We start from the raw sequence: 20,421 nt of genomic DNA, 5'->3' as shown, positions 1-20,421 counted from the left end.
GTATCGGTCTCCTTTAACACTGGCCCTGAATTCTGATCAATGTATATTAGTATCATAATAGGCATCTAATAAATTTGAAGTCCCAAGGCCAAAAATCAATTCGTTCTGAAGCAAACACAGGGGTGATAATCAGAGATGACTGCTTGCACCTCAAACCCTCCTTCCAGTCTATTTCTAGATCCCTTCTATTAAGCAGCCGCAGAGCATGTGCCTGCTGCTGTGCTGTGAGTTTCTCCAAGCAGCAATGGTATGAAATTGTCTTGATTCTTGTTAGTCCCGCTGCTGCCCACAGGCACATAAGTAGCAACAACGAACACCGACAAGTCTGGGCAGTTTTCCTTCTGGTACTATTTGAGAAACCTCAGGCAGCAGCAAGTATCTGTCTGCACGCAAACCCCAAAGAATCAGGAGTTTGCCTCACATTTGGAAGATGATTTAGAAATCTAATTTTCATTTACAAGAAAGCTTAGATTTTACAGATTACAATAAGTAAAAGTTGCTTTAAAACTGATACAGAATGTTTCATAGTATTCTCTTCTTTCTTCAAAAACTTAATTATTTGAATTTTCTGACATTATAATCTAAGAGTGGTCAAGAGCAAACAAAGTCATTTTTGGCTAGATTAATGTATTATGACTTTAGCTTAAATAATCTTATACAGCTCAATTCTTAAATATAATGAAAAACCCTTATATTGCAGTGGCAAGACCAAACACATTTTTAAGATCTTGTAATAAACCCCTGAAAATTAGAGAACATTCCAGAAGCACTAGAGAATTTAGAAGTGGTTTTCTTCAGAAAGGATTGCTACACTTATGATTTCCTTTTATAGTCTTAAAGAAGCTACAGTCAGAAAAATAGAAAAAATATAGCTACTCAAAAAGCAATTTTAATTCGTCAATGTAAATTTAAAAAACACCCAATCTAAAAAGGCTTTATAAGGAAACTGATAGCCATTCAAAGTATTCCTCTCCATAAAAAACTTAGCTGGATCAATAGAGACACGTGTCAGTGCTATACCTCTGACATAAGACATGTCATATTTTTTTCCTCTCCAGTGATATGCTGATATTGATTTGAATACAAGGCAATGAATCACTTACTTCTTTTGCAATAGTTTTTTGAGCCAAATCTCCTGAAGTGGAATCACAAAATAGAACAGCAGAAATGGTAACGCAAACAGAATAAAGGAAACTTATCAGATGATTGGCAAAATACACTTCTAATTTGATTTGGTACTAGTTCATTAGCTGTGCACCATGTTATGTTACATTGCCCAATAAGCAACACAAATTACTCAGCCTGCTTGCTGGAACCACACACAGCCAAAAGCTGCAACTGCAAAGGGACTAAGTCCACTACAGCAAAAAATAGAGTTAAGAAAATGGTTTCAGTTTCCAGAACTGGAAGAGCCCAAACAACAGATTAACTATTATGTCTTTAGCTCAAAGAAACAACTTGAACATGTTTTATTTTTTTCAACAATTTAACTATACATAAAACATTAATTGGGTAGGAAATTAATATAGATACAATGGTGTCAAGTAAACTCAACAGTTCACAGAGATAAAACGCCATTCGGTATCAAAATCCATTCAATTTTATACCGTTTCCTGAATAATGCTGGATCACTATAAACTAGTTAAAAATGCGAGGCTGTTTTATTGGGGTTATAAGATGGCAGTTAGCCATAAAAATTGTAAGTATTCCAAAACTGAAGACAAAGGTTTGAGTTTTCTTTGTTTCATTCACTATTTTGGCTAATTTCAGTAACATTCTTGAGAAAGACCGCCCTCCTGTGTTCACTGCTCATAGTATGCTGAGATGAGACAGCCCATGCAGCTGGAATCACTTCAAGCTGGCTATTTTATTTTTTATTTTTTTTTAAATAATCACATTACTGATTCAGAGAGTGAAATTAGCCGACCAAATGTTTGCACAGAAATAAAAGGCTGGTGCAACAGCAGGACTGTTCCTAGGGCTTTCACAGAAGGTGGTAATGCTTGCTAGTTGGCATCAGTCCTAGAAAGCCATTCTGGGCCTTTAAAATGGCATCGCTGCTTGCAGCTGCTCTTTGCTCTTAACAGAGGCTGCTTATTAAAAGCTCCTAAATTGTTCGATGAAGTCCTAAAGGAATAAGATGCTTGTTAGACACCTTGTAATGAGGTTAGCTATAGTACTTGACGTAGCCCGTCACGCTAACTGCAGCTGTACGGCACCTACCTTCAGAAAGGTACAAAAAAATCCAGAAGTATGAATCTACAATCATCTACATTTCCCATGTAATATTGTTTACATGCCAAGAATCCTATAAGTGCTTTATAAATCCTTAAACCATGAAAGAACATTGTATGGAAAAGTAAGCATTTTAGAAATGGAAAAACCAAGATACACAGCAGTCTGCCATGCAGGAAGTCAGTTCATCCTGAGCTGGCAACAGGAGGGACTTCTAGATTCCTGCTTTTAACAACGTCATTTGGTAAGTTAAAGAAACAAATGCTCTTAATTTGGTAGAACACTTTATATTCACATAGCTAACTGCATTTGAAAACATTCAGGAAGTCATTTAGCCTCCTATGAGCATAACACTAAAGCACTACAAATCTAGTGGTAAGGGAAAAGCTCTGCTTTCAACAGCATTCAACAAAATACAAAAAGCACTTAAATACTGATATAGGGAGTCCCAAGAAAAATCTGGGGTTTGTATGCTAGCAAACCCAAGACTATTGTTGTGGTACCTGTAGATAAAAAGCAGTGTACATGTCAGTTTTAAGATGCATGTTATTCTGAGCGCATGTGTGTGTGCATGTGTGAGCATGCATGCTCAACATGCCTTCAGATAAATTTTATTCCAATTAAAAATGTATCACTTCATGATCCTTCAATTATCTATTCAGAAGAACATGAGACTGAGCCAAGTTTAAAAAAAACCCACAACTTGTATTTACTCATACAAGACCATGAACCAGTGTGTTCAGAAACCTGTTCCTTGGTTTTTACATGAGTGTTTGCTTAAATTCCTTAAAAATAAAAATCAACACACAGCACGGGAATCCTAGGCCTTTCATCTGTGCATGATATCACAAAAAAACACTATCTCTTTTTACCTATTTAAAATACATTGTTACACTACCTCCAACAACTGTTTTCATTACTAAATCTCCCCCCTTTTTTTTTTTTGCATAGAACAAAAAAGGGATTTTAGCTTCAATTACAGGACAGCAACAAGAAAAATCACAAAAGGGGGGGGGGGGGGGGGAAGGAAGCTATTATGCGCATCCAGAGTGCAAGCACTTGCTCAGTCTTTACTTCTGAGCCCAAATTACTTTACCCTCACATACTGCCTTCTAATTTTTCCTTTGTCACTTTGGGGACCATCCATTAAGTTGTTCTTATTGTGTTCAACCCCAAAAATATCAGAACAAGCGTTACAAAATGATGCTTTTCATGTGTTTGTACTTTTCCTTTGCCTGCTTTAAATAAATAAATAAATACCATACATACATATATATATACACGTATATACATATATATACACACGTATATACATATACATATAAAGAGAGACAGATTGTTGCATGGGAACAAGCAAACCAACCATCCCCACTTCCCCTTGCATTCCCCAGAACACAGACTTATTAATCCTCCAAAACACTTACTGGTGTGATAGAGGTAGTCTTGATTTAGATGAAATATTCTTAACATAGAAACATAACCGAAATAATTTAAAACTTGCCCGTAACAATCTCCTTTGTAGAACTTCTAACACTGTTTCAATTTAAGTTATTGTTTTCCCTCCTGGTAAAGAAGCAACACTTTTTTACTCATGAAATGACATAATAAATACAAAATAACAACAAAATTTGAAAATAAAAATCATTTATGCTAGTGTTAATTTTTCTACTTGTGTACCTGCATTATCAGTCTCTACAGTTTGTTAAACACTACCTAACACTACCTGGCAAACAGAAGAGCTTACATACAACATCCAAATTAAATCAATTAATATTTCATGACTGGACCATTTATAGTTTTCCTTTTTATAAGAGAAACTAAGCACTAGTAAGAAGAGCTATAACAACCAAACTAGAAACCAATGGATTTCTCACTACAGCCAGGAGTTCAAATACAACGAGTTTGGAAAAGATGCTTGCATGGTAGCAGGAACCTCCAGGACCATAGAAGTTGCCTGTGCAACAAGGGTGTGTGTCCCAGCAAGAACCTAAGCCTCTATAATCCTTAATAAACTAAAGAAGCTAAACACATCTGGATAGCCAGATGATTGCCTATATCAAGCTCCTTTCTCTGATCTGTTTTTGTTATAGCAAAGAAGGACAATCCATTAAAGAGAGTGGGGTGACTACAGTAGCTTGCTATATGCATAGCACCACATTATGCAAATACAGGTCAGTGGCAATTACAGTGTCACTAAGAACATGCAATGATACATCAATCAGTCTTTGGAATTGAATACTCAGGTACTGTTTCTCTCCTGCAAGCCACAGAAGGACACTCTTTAAAACAGCACACAGACTTGTGTCCAAGGTCTACAATACACCACCTTCTTTCCAATGGATATTCCGGCAGTTTTCAAAGGGTGAGCACAAAATGTGCCCAGGATGTCTTGGAATCAGAAGTTCTCAACTCATTTTGAGATACAGATTTAGGTGACATACATAATTGTCACATTCAATGTTTGCAAGTACAGAATACTTCTGTATTTGGAATCTAACCATGATTTTGATACACTTAGTTAGAATTTACAGAACCGGTAACACTGTTTCTATTAAGAGAATGAGGTATCAGCCCAGCTGCAAGACAAGTGAAGCTGGTACAGAAGTTCATACCGCCCTTAAGACAGGACAGAGTGATACAGAGAAGGCCAGCACCACAGTAAGGACAAGAGGTGGACCGTTAGAAAGGTAAGGCTCTCACTCCCAGGACTCTTAGATCTGATGACCACAGGGAGGTTCAAATTCAGCAACTGCATACCACGCAAAAGACCTCTGACATGATACAGAAAAATAAGCCATTCCTGAAACAGTACATCAAGACACATGATTAATTTTTGGATCAGTACTTCCAACATTTTTCCAAATTAAACTTCAAAATACTTTTCACAGCCCATTCAAGTGGCTATCACGTTTTTTGTTCATCAGTTAACTAAACAGAAGTGCCATTTGGAACCCATGGGCACATACCTAATCTAGTATAACCTTATCTGCTGCTCCCATAACTAGATTCTCCTCCTGCAAGGTCTCTGTTCATTCAAAGCAGTACAAAGCAGACCCTAGTAGTACCAGTTGACAAGTAGTTTCCTGTCTGTTTGCACAGGACCTCTAACAGCAGTGCAGGGGGAAAAAGAAAAAAAAAAAATGAAAAATAAGATAGCTACTCTCTCCTCAGAAGGCATTTTGTTCACATACTCGTTCTCAGAGCGAAGGAATCAATTGTGCTCCTAAATCACAATTCTACAATCACGTGTTTTTGTCAGAGACAAGAATTTTACTGTTTTCACAGAATAGTCTGACAAATAATTTTTAAAAGAAGATTTATTACAAACACTTTGTTATCCTTGGTCCCCAGGAACTTCTTCATTTCTTTTAAACCGTATTTCACCTTCTACTCAAGGACTACAAAAAATGTATAGCAGTCAAAGAGATTGTAAAGAAGAAAAATCGTGAACTGTAAACAGCTGTGTCGAAGGAGGCAGTATTTTGAGTTTGCCATATTACTTGAAAATGACATACTGATTAAAGCTTTTTGACAAATACTTTTGACTGCAAACTTGCAATACAAAATAACCAATGCAAAGCAGTGTGTCTCTCCTAACTTCCAGGAACTCAGAATAATTCCAGAAAATAGCTTTCCAAAGTTTGCCAGAATGGCTATGCATATTAGACAGGGACATAGTATTGCTTTTCAGCTGGATGTTCTTAAATGCTCTTTGCGTGACAGTTTTGTAGTTCAAATACAGCATGCTTCATTACCTTCTCCTCCCACAATATTTTGCTACAAGTTTCTCAGATTTTTAGCAATTATAAGGAGATGAGTATTATAAAGAAATATTAATTGAACAAAAGGAATAAGGGATGACATCTTTTTGTCTTCAGTAAAACTACCTATGTATCAAGCCATGAGTTTGATCTTCAAACCTTTGCATAAACCAGTACAAAGAATACAAAGGCTGCTCACCAGGACCAAGCAGATTCTTCCTTGTAAGAAACAACCTATAAACCATAGCAAAAAACCCCAAACCCTGAAAAAAACTTGTGGTATAGGGTTTTCAAAGTGGAAGCAGGCAGTCATGATTAACTGTGTATTCCTTATGGCAATAATTTAATTATACAGAGTAAAACTACAGAGCTTTCAGAAAAGCTTCCTTAATCTGCTAGACAATCTACAAGCAATTTCCTTATATGGCTGGAGAGAAATCACTGCTGTATGCTTTAAAGCTGGAAGATAAATGGCCTTTGAAAAAGAAAGGCCTGTTACTAACTGGAATAATAAAAGTCTTGCATCACCATTGTTGCAGATTCCTTTCATATAAATGTATTGCATTTTCTCCTGAGTCTGGTAAATCATCATCAAATCAGTAAAGGTGTTTATTAAATTTATGTAAATTAACAATGCAGCTTTACAGGGAAATGAGAGAAACAAACAAACAAGAAAGTATTTCAGGCTTTTAGTTTTAAATTTTTTTTAAATTACATCAGATGTTTTTTAAAAGTATATATATATACTTGAACTTCTATGTTCTAAGTAAAAACGAAAACCTGTTCTGTCAATATATAAAAAGACTAGACAACGATCTGGTAAAAAGAGATGAAATACCAAACATAGTCTGGCTAAGAGCTCTGACTGTTAAACCCAATCTTAAAACTCTAATTAATTCTAAATATGACAAATCTTGTGTCGCCATTTAGAACTTTCATATTACTCAACTAATATGCTTTTCTTTATGGAAAAGCTAGACCCCACCAAAAAGCAGCCTTCAGCAGTGGAGACTACTCAGAACTTTTTGGTAGAATTAATTGGTTACAAAAATGTTTCTTGAAATTTTGTCCAATTCTTAACATTAAAGACATAATATAATTCTTAAGATATATTTTTCTCTGCGGGAGAAGCAAGCACGAAGACGATATTCTTTCACTTTTACTGCAAAGCGTTTTGGGGTGGGTTCCTAACTAATTCACCAGCTGCCTATGTTCTGAACACCAGGCCCATGCTAAAAGTGACCAGCATGGTCAACTGCCTAGATTAACAAAATCCAACCCCAATAGGGTACACCTATTTTTACTTTAGTGGAAGTTTCTAAAAATCAGACAACAGGCATTAAAAAAAAAAAAACCTTTTTGCTGTAGTTTGTAGAATTTCATTCACAAAGTGAAAAAAATAAAGAACCAAATAATTTTTAAAGTTCACACTATCTAAAGTCTAAACCCTACTTTCGATACTAAAAAAAGACAAATGAAGGACAAAAACCAGCAAAAAATGCTATTCATACTCTAGGGCAAAGCAGCTCAGAATCTGGCACAAAAGAGCATAACTCCATGATTAGGATGACTTATCACTCAGAACCTTGACCATGGAGAAAGTTCAAAATTTGACAGAGCCATAAAAGAAATAATTTTTAGCATCATAGTTCAGACAGACCCATAAATAAAACTACAATTATTCGCGTCACTAGAGAAGTCGTATTACAGAATTTCCACTGTTGGGAAAATATTATAAATAATCCTTGGAATTTATAAAATATGAGACCTTACTGCTGACTTTGGCAATTCCTGGCAGCAATGCTTACCTGGCCGTACTCCAACCTGAAGATAACAGGCTAATGTAATCCCTAGTTTTCTCCTATTCAAGCATCTTTTCCCTCCTCACAATTCAAAGCTCACAGAAATCACAGTTTAATTAGCATGCCTCCATTTTTTGCACACACAACATACCTAAAAGTATCCATAATTTATTTAACTTTTCTCATTATTAATCACATCAAAACAATTTCAGTGTATTTTAGATGATATAAGGATTCAAGCTCCAGGAAATTAAATACTAGTTACATCTTACCCAAAACATTTCCTGCAGGTACTTCTTGAAGATCTTCAAGTTCTCTTCCCATAAGCAAATAGAGATTCTCCAGTGTACAGCAAGTCATATGAGGGACTAATGGCAGATCATCTGTGGCAGAACACTGGGATGACAGCTGCACAGAGTAAAACAACCAGTGTTGGATATTTATCACTTAGTACCGACAAAAACTTCTTCCTCAAAACCTCCTTGCTTTCCAAAGCTGAGAAATACATTCTAAAGCATTTTCATTTCAAAAGTTAGATATTAAAAACCAACATACACTCGAAAATATTTTTTCACCTTCCAAAAATCCAGCCTTGTGGCAAACAAGCATTACCAAGAAAATAAAAAAGAATGCTTTCTTTGGCAACTTTAAAGTGTGTACTAATCCTACCTCACTTTTCATTGTTGCTGATAAAACAAGCGTTTTAAAGTAAATTCAGAAGCAATGAACTTCTATGGTCACAATCTCAAAGTATTTAACACCATTTTTTTCAGTACTATTATGCATCTTCCTGGTTCCCCAAAAGCACTGGTTTTTCCTTCGCAAGTTTTCTCTGAATGAAAGTATGCACATAGTGGACTTACTGTTGACTACTGCAACACTGTACCTCAAAACTATTTTGGAAATGTTAAGGTTTATAATGAGTTTACAGACACAATCAGCTATTATCACAATTACCTAAATTACTTTGATACTCTTGTGGAATTTTTGACTTGAACTTTTTTTTTTTTTAGTGAGCAACGTGTAAAAGTTTAGTCATCAGGGTTTCAAAAGAAACTCAAATTATTGTAACTTACCACTGTCACCTCTTACCTTATGCAAAGACTCAGCAGGATCATATTTTGGTCCTAAAACAAAGATCTTTTGCCCTCTTTGCACCACGCCGCTGAACACTCTAGCAAAAGCAATGAAAGACTCCTTCTTGTCTGCTTCCTGTTGCACTGCCTTTGAGGTCACGATCTCTGCTTGACCAGTGAGCTGCTGCCCTTCACCTAATCAAAGTCAGAAAAATATACGAAGTATAAAAGCAGTTTCTGCCTCATCATCTGAAGAAAAAAAAATAATCAATTACATGTTACCCTATCACATCTGGAGACACATTAGAAGACTGCAAGAATGCCCCATTGTAAGTCGTAATTCAGTCCTGGGGCTCATACACTGCTTTTGTACCAGTTTATTATTAGGTTGTATGGGTGGCTTTTTTTAATGAAACAGTTAGTCTCATAAAAGCTTAAAAGAATTAAAGCTGTAATGGCATAAATTATGCTAGCAACAAGTCCATAAGAAGGTTCCAGCAGTAAGCTAAACAAACCTGAATCATTCTACCCCACGCACAAGGGCAAAAGTCAACTGCCACAACTTTCTTAGAACGAAAATTATTTAATTTTTCAGCACAGCATCTCCTATCTTCACTGACTCAAAGTACTGAGACCAAGCACATTCTCAGGCTATAGGAACAGGTATTTACGGCACTATTACAGCATTTATGAACTATCAGATTTCTTATAAATCCCTCCTCACTCTTCGTTCCATTCCATCTACTGAACTGTCTGGACTTGCAGGTGGATGATTTTTTGTAGGGTACACAGTCTTGACAGCACCTAGACACTACTATTAAACATCCTCCGAGAAGAATAGATAGCAGAGCATTACACACCTTTTGTATCACCAGTGTCCCCAGTTACTTCAGATGAATTTTCACTTGGGAGCTTGTCTGACATCTCCTTTCCTTGACTTGCTGCCAATTTTTCTGCATGCCTTCGTTTCGCAAGTTCACGACGATGAGCTATTTCTTCTTGAGTTAAAGGCCTATATTGTATTTTAAAACATTAGTATTTGGAAATGTCACTTATTTTAAAATAAACTAAATCACAATAATTAGAATACTATATTTGGCATAAGTAAAAACTTATGCAGAATGCCTTTTGTCCCCATGAAACTATGTATCTTAAGTCAGCAAAAATTAGCAAACTCCTGCTCTACCACGTTTACAGAGACCACCATGTTAAACTTTGTTTATTTTGTTAAGTTTCTCCCACTGGCGTGTGAATTCTCACTTTTTCAGAAAAGATCCAAGCCAATTTTCAAAACTGCTTTTTACACCATGTCCAGTATTTTATCCTGAGCTAGAATGACAGCTAAGACTAAGCATACAGTGTACTAATCTAAGCTTACCTATACCAAGCAAGCTAGAAAAAACTACTAGACTTTTCTTTCAAATACACAGGGATCAAATACTCTCATTTTAAATTACTTGTGGTACCTTTATTATTTTAAGGTTGTCTTTATGGCAAGTGTTCAAATGCAGGGAAAAGTCTTTGCTTGCTATAGCTACTTTTCCACAAAGTGAATAAATTCATAAAGGACAAAAGACTTATAACTGAGACAACAAGAAAAAATTATTTTAATATTCTGATGCAATTTGTATCTACTCACCAGTAAACCCTGCCTTAAAACAAAGTGCTTTATCAAAAGATTTAAAGCAATAAATAATAAAAATTAAAGAACAACATTATCATTCTTCCATAAGGCAATACAAACAGACTTGTTTTTAAACGCAACTCTTTTCAAGCATTTTAAACAGCAATGTGAGTTATACATATATGAAATCTAACAGCACAGTCTGAAATTGTCCATTTTACTTTTAGATCTGGCCCTAAATAAAAACCTGTGATACGAGGTTCTCTTATAATTTAATAAAGTCCAAACAAGGCAATTAATTTCAGATACTAGTCATCTCTTTCCAGTTCCTTCTCTGTTTCTATTAATTTCGTATATAAAAAAGCTGAACCTGAGATCCTGCTGTAATCATTACAGATACTCTGAAGAACAGTCTATTCTGTTTAGTAATTTCAATATCGACAATTTTTCATGTAACGTCCTGTCAGGTGCCTACACTAAAAAAGGACAACAACAAAAAACCTTTATCACCACGGCTTAAAAGCAGGAAAACATAATTCAGTTACACAGATACAATTTTCTTCCTAGAACTAGAATGCTTGCTTCTTTTTTTTTTGTATTGGAAGCAATGGAAATATATATTACTTTCCAGCATTAACAAATTATTTATTTCCAAAATAATAGCCAAAGCATTTTTTATATTATATGAATATTCTTAATGGAATTTTAACTCAAAAGAAGAAACAGAAAAATTCTCTCTACCATAAAGCACGCATTTGTACAACACAACTGGAGAAACTAATCACAAAGTCTTAGATCTTGACTTCAACTTAACAATGTGAACACAAACTCACAGCAAAACCCCATCTACATGATGTGTCCTTACACCTGCATTTGCTCATATGATGGAGGCAAGAACAAGAGTTCGTAGTATGAAGATGGTTTAGGATTCTTTCAGTCAATTGTATCAAGCACACAGTCTGATGAACACAGCACTAAAAGCAGAAGTGCGTTATCGGTAGTTTGAGCTTGTTTAGTCATCTTGCACGAGTCACCTTCTCTCTTTAATTTCCACACTTACAAAAACAGTTTCAGATTTCCTAAAGAGCAGAAGCAGTAATGGATAGTAAGAGGAAGAAAACAGTCATTTTTTTTTTTTTTCTTCTTACAGGACAGGTAAATAAATATAATCCCTATTTAAAAAAAAGATTGAATCACATCCCCATACCAACTATCCCACACTTGCAAACAGGGAAGCAATCCATCACTTCAGGGTCCAAGTTTTTATGTGTAGCCAGGAGAGACGCCTACTGGATGCTTACTCTGCCCTTTAATGGATTAATTAGGGGCAGAAAGCCACGAGCAGATTATGTGGCTGAGACCAACTCACTGCCAGTAACATTTTCTTTTATGTCATAATATGGATGCTTTTCTGCATACGAGACATTCTGCAAGAGACTTAATTTGAAAAACGCTGAGACCCTTCATTTTACCAAAATTCTTTTCAGAACTTGAGGAAATCACTTTGAACAGAGTTATCGTGCTTACCTTGAATCCAAACGTTCAACACAGAAGAGTAAGAAAACTACATGTAAGTTAAAAATCTCTCTAAAAACTACCTAAAAGAGGCCTCCCAGGATAAAATATCAGAATTCGAAGCACAGGCTTTCAGAACTCAGAACCTGGGACAGATACATTGCATGTCATAGAAAAGGCAAAAGTAAGACAAAATCGCCACTACAAACTTCAGAGCAACTCTTTTTCTTTTTTCTTTTAAAAAATCATCTCTTAAACAATCATTGTGACAGGACTAAGAATACGTTTCTCTGAAATTCGGGATAGTGTGGTATTTCTCTTTGGTTTGTTTATCTTATTGCAAAAGAGAATGAGGCTTAACAATACAAAATGCAAAGCAGATGGTGAAGAAGAAAACTTTTTTTATTATGACTTTTTTTTCTTGAAGGCAGCTGTTCAGAGCTATTTAAGGGTTTGGAATGTCTGAAAAATTCCCAGAGGAGAGAGATTGATGGGGAAAGCACAGATGAGACAGCCAAGGGTGTCATAAATGCAGTCTATATATGATGGCACAGTATACACGAGGACATACGTATGCATTCCAACAGACTTTATTGTCGAATAATACTTTTCATTTGTGTAAATAATCCTTAGAGTAAAAGAAAAAGTGTGTTTCCTTTTTTCCCCTTTACATGCTACTTTTAAAAGTATCAGTATATTTAGGTGTCAGATAGCTCTGATCACACATGTTAAAGGTACCTTAAAATTCTGAATGCACTGGTGTAAATTGCAACACACAGAAGCACAGTTAATTATATTCTCAATTTGATAAGAAACAGATTGAGTGTGGGTGGGACTTTAGCTAGTAGGTACAACCTAGACTTCCATCCTGGTTTCTGTCAGCATCAATTTCTATAAAATTAGTCATTCCCGGTAGCATCAGTAGAAACCACAAAAAGATAATGTTGTCAAATAAATCCTCATACAGAATTTTAACACACTCAAGCAGAATGCAGAACAAGATTAATGCACATAAGGCACTGGATCTGCAACAAAAACAGTTTTAAATTACACCCTGATTTATTCAATTTTTCCAGTTGGCAAAACCAATCAGCAGGGAAATCAGTTGTGAACAAATACTACCCAAGCCAGAAGAAAGATTCTCTCCTCTTCTTCCCCATCATTTTTCCTCCCTGTCCTTTTTTCACTCCATAAGAAAGGATCTACAGTCTTGCTGGCAGAAGGGACCACGCAGTCATTAAAAAAACAAAACAAAAAAAAAAAACCAACACACCTGAAACTTCTGGAGCATAAAGAAAATAAGATACTCCCTGCCTCGAAAGAGATGCTACAGCATCCAGACACCACACAGGTGAACCAGGCTCAAGTAGCAGAGCTGACACATAGATGGGTAGCCACATTGTAACTAACTCATCTTAGCCTCTGCAGTAAACCAATGCTATGGAAATAATAACATAGAAAACAGTGTATTACACACATTACTAACACTGAGTAGATGGTTGATTAAATGCATCAGATTTCAGTTAATGTAAGCAAGCTACTGCTGACAACTTCTTTATTCCAACATTCCCCTGGGATAACTAAGTTCAAGCCGAATGACAACTAACCTTCTCCATCCAATCAATCCTCCGAATACGACAGCTTTTCTACCTTTCCATGTTACCAAAAGGAGACTTCATTCCAAAACATTTCAAAAATTCACAGTGAATAATCAAATCGAGAAACCCAAACACAAATTTCCCTGAGAATATTACAATAAGTGTTATGGTTATTTTTTTAACCTTTTAACCTTCAGACCATTGAAAAAAGGTAACATCACAGTCGAACATCAACTGATTTCCAAAAGATCAATACTACCATCAACAAGTGTGTGTGATGCATCTCCCATACCAGGAACAACACTTTTGAAGCAGCTGAGAGAGAATACTTTCTCTCCATACAGTTTTTACTAGTTTAAATTCCATGAACTCACAGACATGTGCTTGACTTCATGAAACTAAGGGGGTAATTTCTGTTAACATCTTTAAAACCAAGTAAATTACAGAGAATCTTCTGGATTACTCTGCATGACTCTGCTCTTCAGAACTGAGTTCTAGTTAACTCACTGGCTGCTGTTCTGCTCACCATCTGGCACTCACAGACTTCTAACAACGGCGCTCTCAGGTGCAGCTTGTTTGCTACAATTCAGCACTGAGTATGTCTACTTGTCTTCCTAATCCTTCTGAAGTTCATTAATTTCTGGATTAAACTACTCAATGCCTTTGCATTGCAAACCTGCTATTTTATGTTCCAGTCAACAATTAACAACATAAAGTTTTGAACAGTAACAGCCTTAAAGATCGTTCTTCAAGAACTACTTCTATTCACAAACTAATGTACACCTACTAAGAATATTTCCTGTCTTTTCTATTGCAACTGAAAGCACTAGGCAATTCACAGTACAAAATAAACCTGTATACACAGAACAAACAACTGAAAATTAACCAAATCAGAATTTACACAAAACTTCATACAATGATCTCCCAGGGCTCCTGCACAAGGGAATACAGGATAACTGTTTTGTATTATGTTAGATAGAAATTATCATTCATTCTGAGATACATAATGAAACTAAGATATCAATATCAAGCTGCCATACGTTGCCTTGAAAAACACTCTTGACTGATACACTGACCTTTTGATATATCTCACATACTAAATGAGCAATAACGAAGAAACTTGAAGGAAAACTCTTCCAGAATTTGACAAGCTTTCTCTCTTAAGCTTACAATTACACAAACTAAATTATGCCCAGAAATTCAAATTTTATTCATTACTACATATTCCTCACTTAGATCATTTGCAAAGGTCTAAGATGGATTCAAACATATACTGTTACAATGAAATTTATTTCATAATAACCAAAGTAGGGTTTTTAATTTTTGAAAAGCATATATTACCCAGTTAATTATATAACTGGATGCCATCTTCAGATGTTAACCTGTAAATCTGACAGGCTCTTCAGATGACTCATGCCATATTCATTTCTAATGCACTAACTACAATTTAGAACAAACTATTAATGCAAAAAGATGATGGGTTCAGATCACACTGAAGTCACTGAAAGTCATATTGCCTTTAAGCATAAAAAATTAATTTACTTGCAAGAAGATAGTAATTTCTTACAGAGCTTGGAGCTTTACAAATGTCCTCTTCTTTTGATCAAGACAATGTAATGTCTTTTTAGCTGAAGGCTGGACAAAAATCACAGGATTTACATTTTTGCAATACAGTTTTTAGGAAACAATAAAAAGGAAACAGATGAAGTACACTAAAATCTGTTGGTTTGCAACATGAAAGCAAGCTGTACCACAAAACAAAGAAACAATTACCATCACAATTTCATGCAGAATTGTATGGGAAAGTGCCTATTTCACGGTGACACCCAAGGAAAAAAAAGTCCTGATTTGAAGCTGACTGAGGAAAAAGAAGTACCTTTCATATTACCTGGAGGAAAATGGTAAGGGTATTATAGGTTTTATATCCCCTAGCGCTGTCATGAAATACAATTTTAGTACACCAGGTTATTTAGTCAATAGACTTTATTACCACTGAAAAGTAGAAATGGAATTTCTTGTGTGTACTCTATTTACATTATTCAGCAGGATTGTAAGAATGATGGACTTCAAGTAACATAAATGGTTTTCCTCCTATTGCTGACATTGCATCACATCACTGTAACATACATAAAGCTCCACAAAGTTGTTAGAAGGCTTCATCATGACAAACATCTGAAATCCAATTCACATTTTATCAGTATTTTATATTAAATACACATAGCAACAGTTAAAACTACTTGAAAGCTATCATAACAAATTACTAAATACTTCTCTTTTACACTAGGTTAGATGAAGACAGAAGATGAAGAGCAAGCTGGAACAGTTATACTCCGTACCTAAATGCCAAGCTCTGCTTTTATTTATACACCTACACTCAACCATTCTGTTTTAGACTGCAGTTCGATGTAAAACACCAGCAGAATGGGGACAAAGAAACAGCATATGCTGAATGAACACCTAATTCTGCACACAGCTATACCTAAGAATATATAACCACAGGTATCATCAAATAACCATGGCCTTACTACATAAAACAACTAGCTCCAAAAGAAGTCAATACGGCCCTATTTCCCACTGGTTTTGGTTTTAGATATTTTAATATCTACAGTGAAGGAGATCACACAACACTCTCTTAACAGGGTCCTAATCTGTTTGTGTACTCTACGCAACCACCAATTTTCAGAATATTTACAGGAACTTTTTAGTTTTCAAATCTCCACCTGTGTCTGATTTGGTTGGAATTAGCAAATAATTTCAGAAGTTCAGACAGAAGAAACTAGAAGACAACACATATTTGCACAGTTCTCGTTTCTTTAGAAAACCTGATAAAAAAACTAAGGGACATACTGGTACCAGATAAAAGTCAAATTTCAAATCTTTCCAAAAAAAGATAAATAGAAGCTGCCAGCCTATTGTAACCTGACCATAAATTACTTTCCCATGTACTCTAGTGTGTCACAGCTGACAAGTTTTATTATTTAAGCAAAACCATCGCAGTTTTAGTATAGAATCTATTAATTTTTAGAGTCACCGTCTAGGAGATATTAGTTGCCAACAACAGTCTCAAAGGAGGTTGTTTTAATTAAAAATCCAATCTTCATTATCATTTACTGTACACCATGGATTCAGAAGACCTTTTTGCTTTTCCCAACCTATGCTTAAAAGTATTACAAGCAGATGGCAGAAATAAGGCAAACTATAAAAACTGCAAAGTCAATTTGCAGCTTCCAAGAAATTTACAAAACCGTAACATTACCCAGTACTACCTTAAAAAAGGAAAGAAAAAGACAGTGGTAGAATGGATCTACTTTTTTTCCCCTCTGGTAGTAGAAGAGTGTAAGTCTTGCTTGCCCCCCCCTCCCCCCCCCAAAAAAAAATCATTTAAGAGAAAAATCTCAGCTTTTTAATGTGCTTTCACACGCTTAAAAACACTCTCTCCCCTGCCCGCCCCCCCAGGAATGTAAATAATCCAGCAGATAGGTCCAGCGGTCAAACAGAATACACAAGAACACAGTTACAGCTCCTCAAAATTAACATGTAAATGGAACATAAAACATGAATTTATGTTCTTAAATTAGTAAACATGAAACCACGGTTAACTAACATAGTGTACACATTCTGTATTCCTCACTATGTTCAGGCATTCTTATGGAGCATCCTCATGGAATACCAGATTAAATCCTGGATCTCCCACATTCTACACAGCCACCACTCAATTCTACTACGCACAATTTTCACTGTGTAACTGTAAATAGCACACAGTGGCCACTATAATTCAAAACGTGTTTAGGAACCACTTTTACACAATGCTGTGTTTTGAAACACTCATATTTTGTTTCATGGAGATAGCCTTTCTTTCTCTTTAAGACTAACCTCCTTTTCTGATTTCTTCAAGAACTGCTTACCTGTAGAATCTTAACAATTAAAATATCAAGAAATGCGCATTTAGCCATATTACTATTTTTCAAAAAAAGGAATCCAACTGTCACTTCAAAACAAAGTTGTTAATACTACCCAATCAGCAAAATTACTTGGTGCTGTAATGACTGGTTATCTCAATGAAAAACAGTCATGTGATTTCATTTTAATACTAGCCAACTAGCAACTAATTGAATAATACTTCTCACACAAACTACGGAGCAAGACGCTACAATTTTCAATTTACTGAATGAACCGGGAGAAAGGACATAATGTCTACCGTCATCACTAATATGCCTCAAGTCTTGCAGAAACAATTCCAGTGCAGTCCTCACTCTCCTGCAATATTATCTCAGAAAACCTAATCATCTAAATTTTGTTCGCACCTTTGGACCAGCTCTGCATTATGTGGATGATCAGTCAACTGCAATTCTTCACTCAGCAAACATCTTGAGATCAATGATCAGAATTACAGACTTTTTTTACACAATATGTATCAGAATGCAAAAATGCAATCGTATTTGCATTCTGAAAACCAACAAAATTGAAAGGAGCCTATTTTTTTATCTAAGGAGAAAATACAACCAACAAGTCACAACGCATAAGCTTCTGTAGTCAATGCATCATTTGCCAAAAAAAAAAAAAAAAAGAAAGAGCTGGTCATATGTGTATTATGAATGACAACACATGGCAAATTTCTTCAAAATATCGGTTTGTCTGTTTAGGGAACTTTTTCTCTCTTTTAAAAGAATAAAAGCATATAACCACACACATGAAATAGCTCCCTTCCTGAAGGGGGATGACTAAAGGAAAACAGAAAAAAAGTCTACCAAGAAAAATGTAACATGGGTATCAGAGGAGACAGGGAAGGAGAACTTATCCATGTGGCAGAGTGCTCATAAGCAAATGACACAGAATGAAAACAGATAAGAACTATATCCATTGTCTTGGGAAAGTCAGAATCTCTCATAAGCAGTCTTTCGCTTGAAATCCCACGTTGCAGGCACAAAACAGAACTTTCAGTAGCTAGCTTTCCTTTTTTTCAATCTTGACTAAAATATTGAAAATATGTCCAAGACTTTCTGTGTTTGGCGCGTGCAAGAGCCACCTTTGCCTCTATGTTACATCCTCCTTACATCGAAGGACCTCGATCCTCTCAACAAATAAAAGAACAGGTCGTTATCAGTGATAGAACAGCCAGAAATTGATGGCCTCAGTGTAGTTTTCTCTGATAACTAAAGCATAGATCCAGGAAAGAAGACAAAGCAGGAATGGCACTGCTGTACTACACCAGTACCTGAGCAAGAACTCTTGTTTCAGATACATTTAAGAACAAAACTCAAAGTAAAGCTGCACCATCTAGTGTCTGGTCAATCTGTAAGTGCAATGCATCTTTTCCCTGAATTCAAACGTACTGCAAGAAAGATTTTTGGTGGAAGATTTGTAGGTAAGTGTGGTAAGAAAACATTACAGTAAATCTAGGAAGCGTGTGAAAAACCTGAGATAGCAGTAAAGCTTTCACATATTACTACGGCAATAGTATCATATTTAACAGTCACTATCAGTCTAATTTAGTAGAAAGATTCACATTTTCTGTATGACTTCACTGTACAGTGACAACCCCCGAAAAACATCAAATAGCCAGTTGATACAGAAGTTGACTACTGAAAATGTTCCAGAGGTTTAGAGGGATGAAAGGTTAAGATGAACCCGATTCTTATAAACTCATCAGAAAAGTACATTTCTTCTGTAAAAAAGCAGATGGCTTCAGCTAAAAGTAGTCCACTTAAGTATGTCAGGAAAACAAAAATCAAGAAACAATTACCTCTTAAAGAAAATAAGATGGTCATTAAAAAATAAAAAGCTGTAACAAAAAAAACTTCCAAAACTCCCAGAAGAAAATCTTTTGAAGTGCATTAATGCTTTTCAGTTCACTGCAAAAAGTTAGTCAAGGTTTAGACTACTTTAATTAACCCATTTTATTTTGCACTTGCAATGGACTGGATGATCACATAGCTCTTATGCCAGATTTGATGGGAAGTGTTTCTTGGTACAAACGCAAGCTGTTTTGATCACACCACTATAACCTTACTGAAAAACTAAGAAAGCATTACAACTCTAGCATATTTTCAACCAAACATCCTGAAACAGCATACAACGTATGCATTACGATGATATATTTGGACAAAAGTACTCTTCTCCAACAAACGATTTGTTTAATTCTCAATTTTCATAGTTCTCAGCTAAATCTTCTAAAACTGCTATGATTAAACAAATCATCTCTTGAACTCCTTCAGAAAATCTCTACTTGCTGAAAAGATTTTAATGCATCTCAAGACTTAGTGAATTGTTTTCTCAGGTTGAAAACAATTTACACCCACGCTTGCAACACACCTTTTTTTCCCACCTATCTAATGTAGATCAGAAAGTCAAATGTTACATTTTCTTACCTTGGTTTATTGTGTGGTAATGCCTTCGCATCAACAGCAAACATTTTAGAAACAAAGACAATAACTGGGGCTGTTCCTTCATTACTGCATTTCATAAAAGCTGAAAAAACATAGAAGAAAGTTATTTGCACAGTTTTTTCCCAACAGTATGGACAAAATTACGGCTCTCCATGAATTGTATAGGACTTACTGTTTATTTCCTATTTCAATGGATAATATGTTAAGGACTAACAGGAAAAGCTGAAAATTACTCTAGCCTAATCGTTTGATAACACTGCCCATATCTTCAAGTCTGTTTCACAATAAAATAAAATGAGCAAAACTGTAAAAATAGAACTCTTCATAACAAACTACATATATTCCAACTAAACATATTGATATTTAAACTTGAGTTATAGGCTGGTTTGGATTAAAATGAAAAAGAAAGATCAGCTTAGCATTA

At 35.5% G+C, this 20,421-nt stretch overlaps 1 protein-coding gene across 3 annotated transcripts in view; it reads right to left on the bottom strand.

Annotated features, from left to right (window-relative positions):
- The window catches only part of EFL1 (elongation factor like GTPase 1), an 82,654-nt gene that overhangs the window by 46,489 nt on the left and 15,744 nt on the right, over nt 1-20,421 (bottom strand). For all 3 annotated transcript variants that reach the window (XM_075431973.1, XM_075431975.1, XM_075431974.1), the window contains exons 12-15: nt 19,980-20,079; nt 9,735-9,886; nt 8,891-9,069; nt 8,071-8,206 (exon numbers count right to left, since the gene is read on the bottom strand). In XM_075431973.1, the coding sequence (XP_075288088.1) occupies nt 8,071-8,206; nt 8,891-9,069; nt 9,735-9,886; nt 19,980-20,079 (567 nt within the window). The remainder of the gene's footprint in view (nt 1-8,070; nt 8,207-8,890; nt 9,070-9,734; nt 9,887-19,979; nt 20,080-20,421) is intronic.

Source organism: Opisthocomus hoazin, chromosome 10 (assembly GCF_030867145.1).
Source record: "Opisthocomus hoazin isolate bOpiHoa1 chromosome 10, bOpiHoa1.hap1, whole genome shotgun sequence".
NCBI lineage: Eukaryota > Metazoa > Chordata > Aves > Opisthocomiformes > Opisthocomidae > Opisthocomus > Opisthocomus hoazin.
The sequence above is the reverse complement of the archived record's forward strand: the minus strand, read 5'-3'. Positions and strand labels throughout refer to the sequence as shown.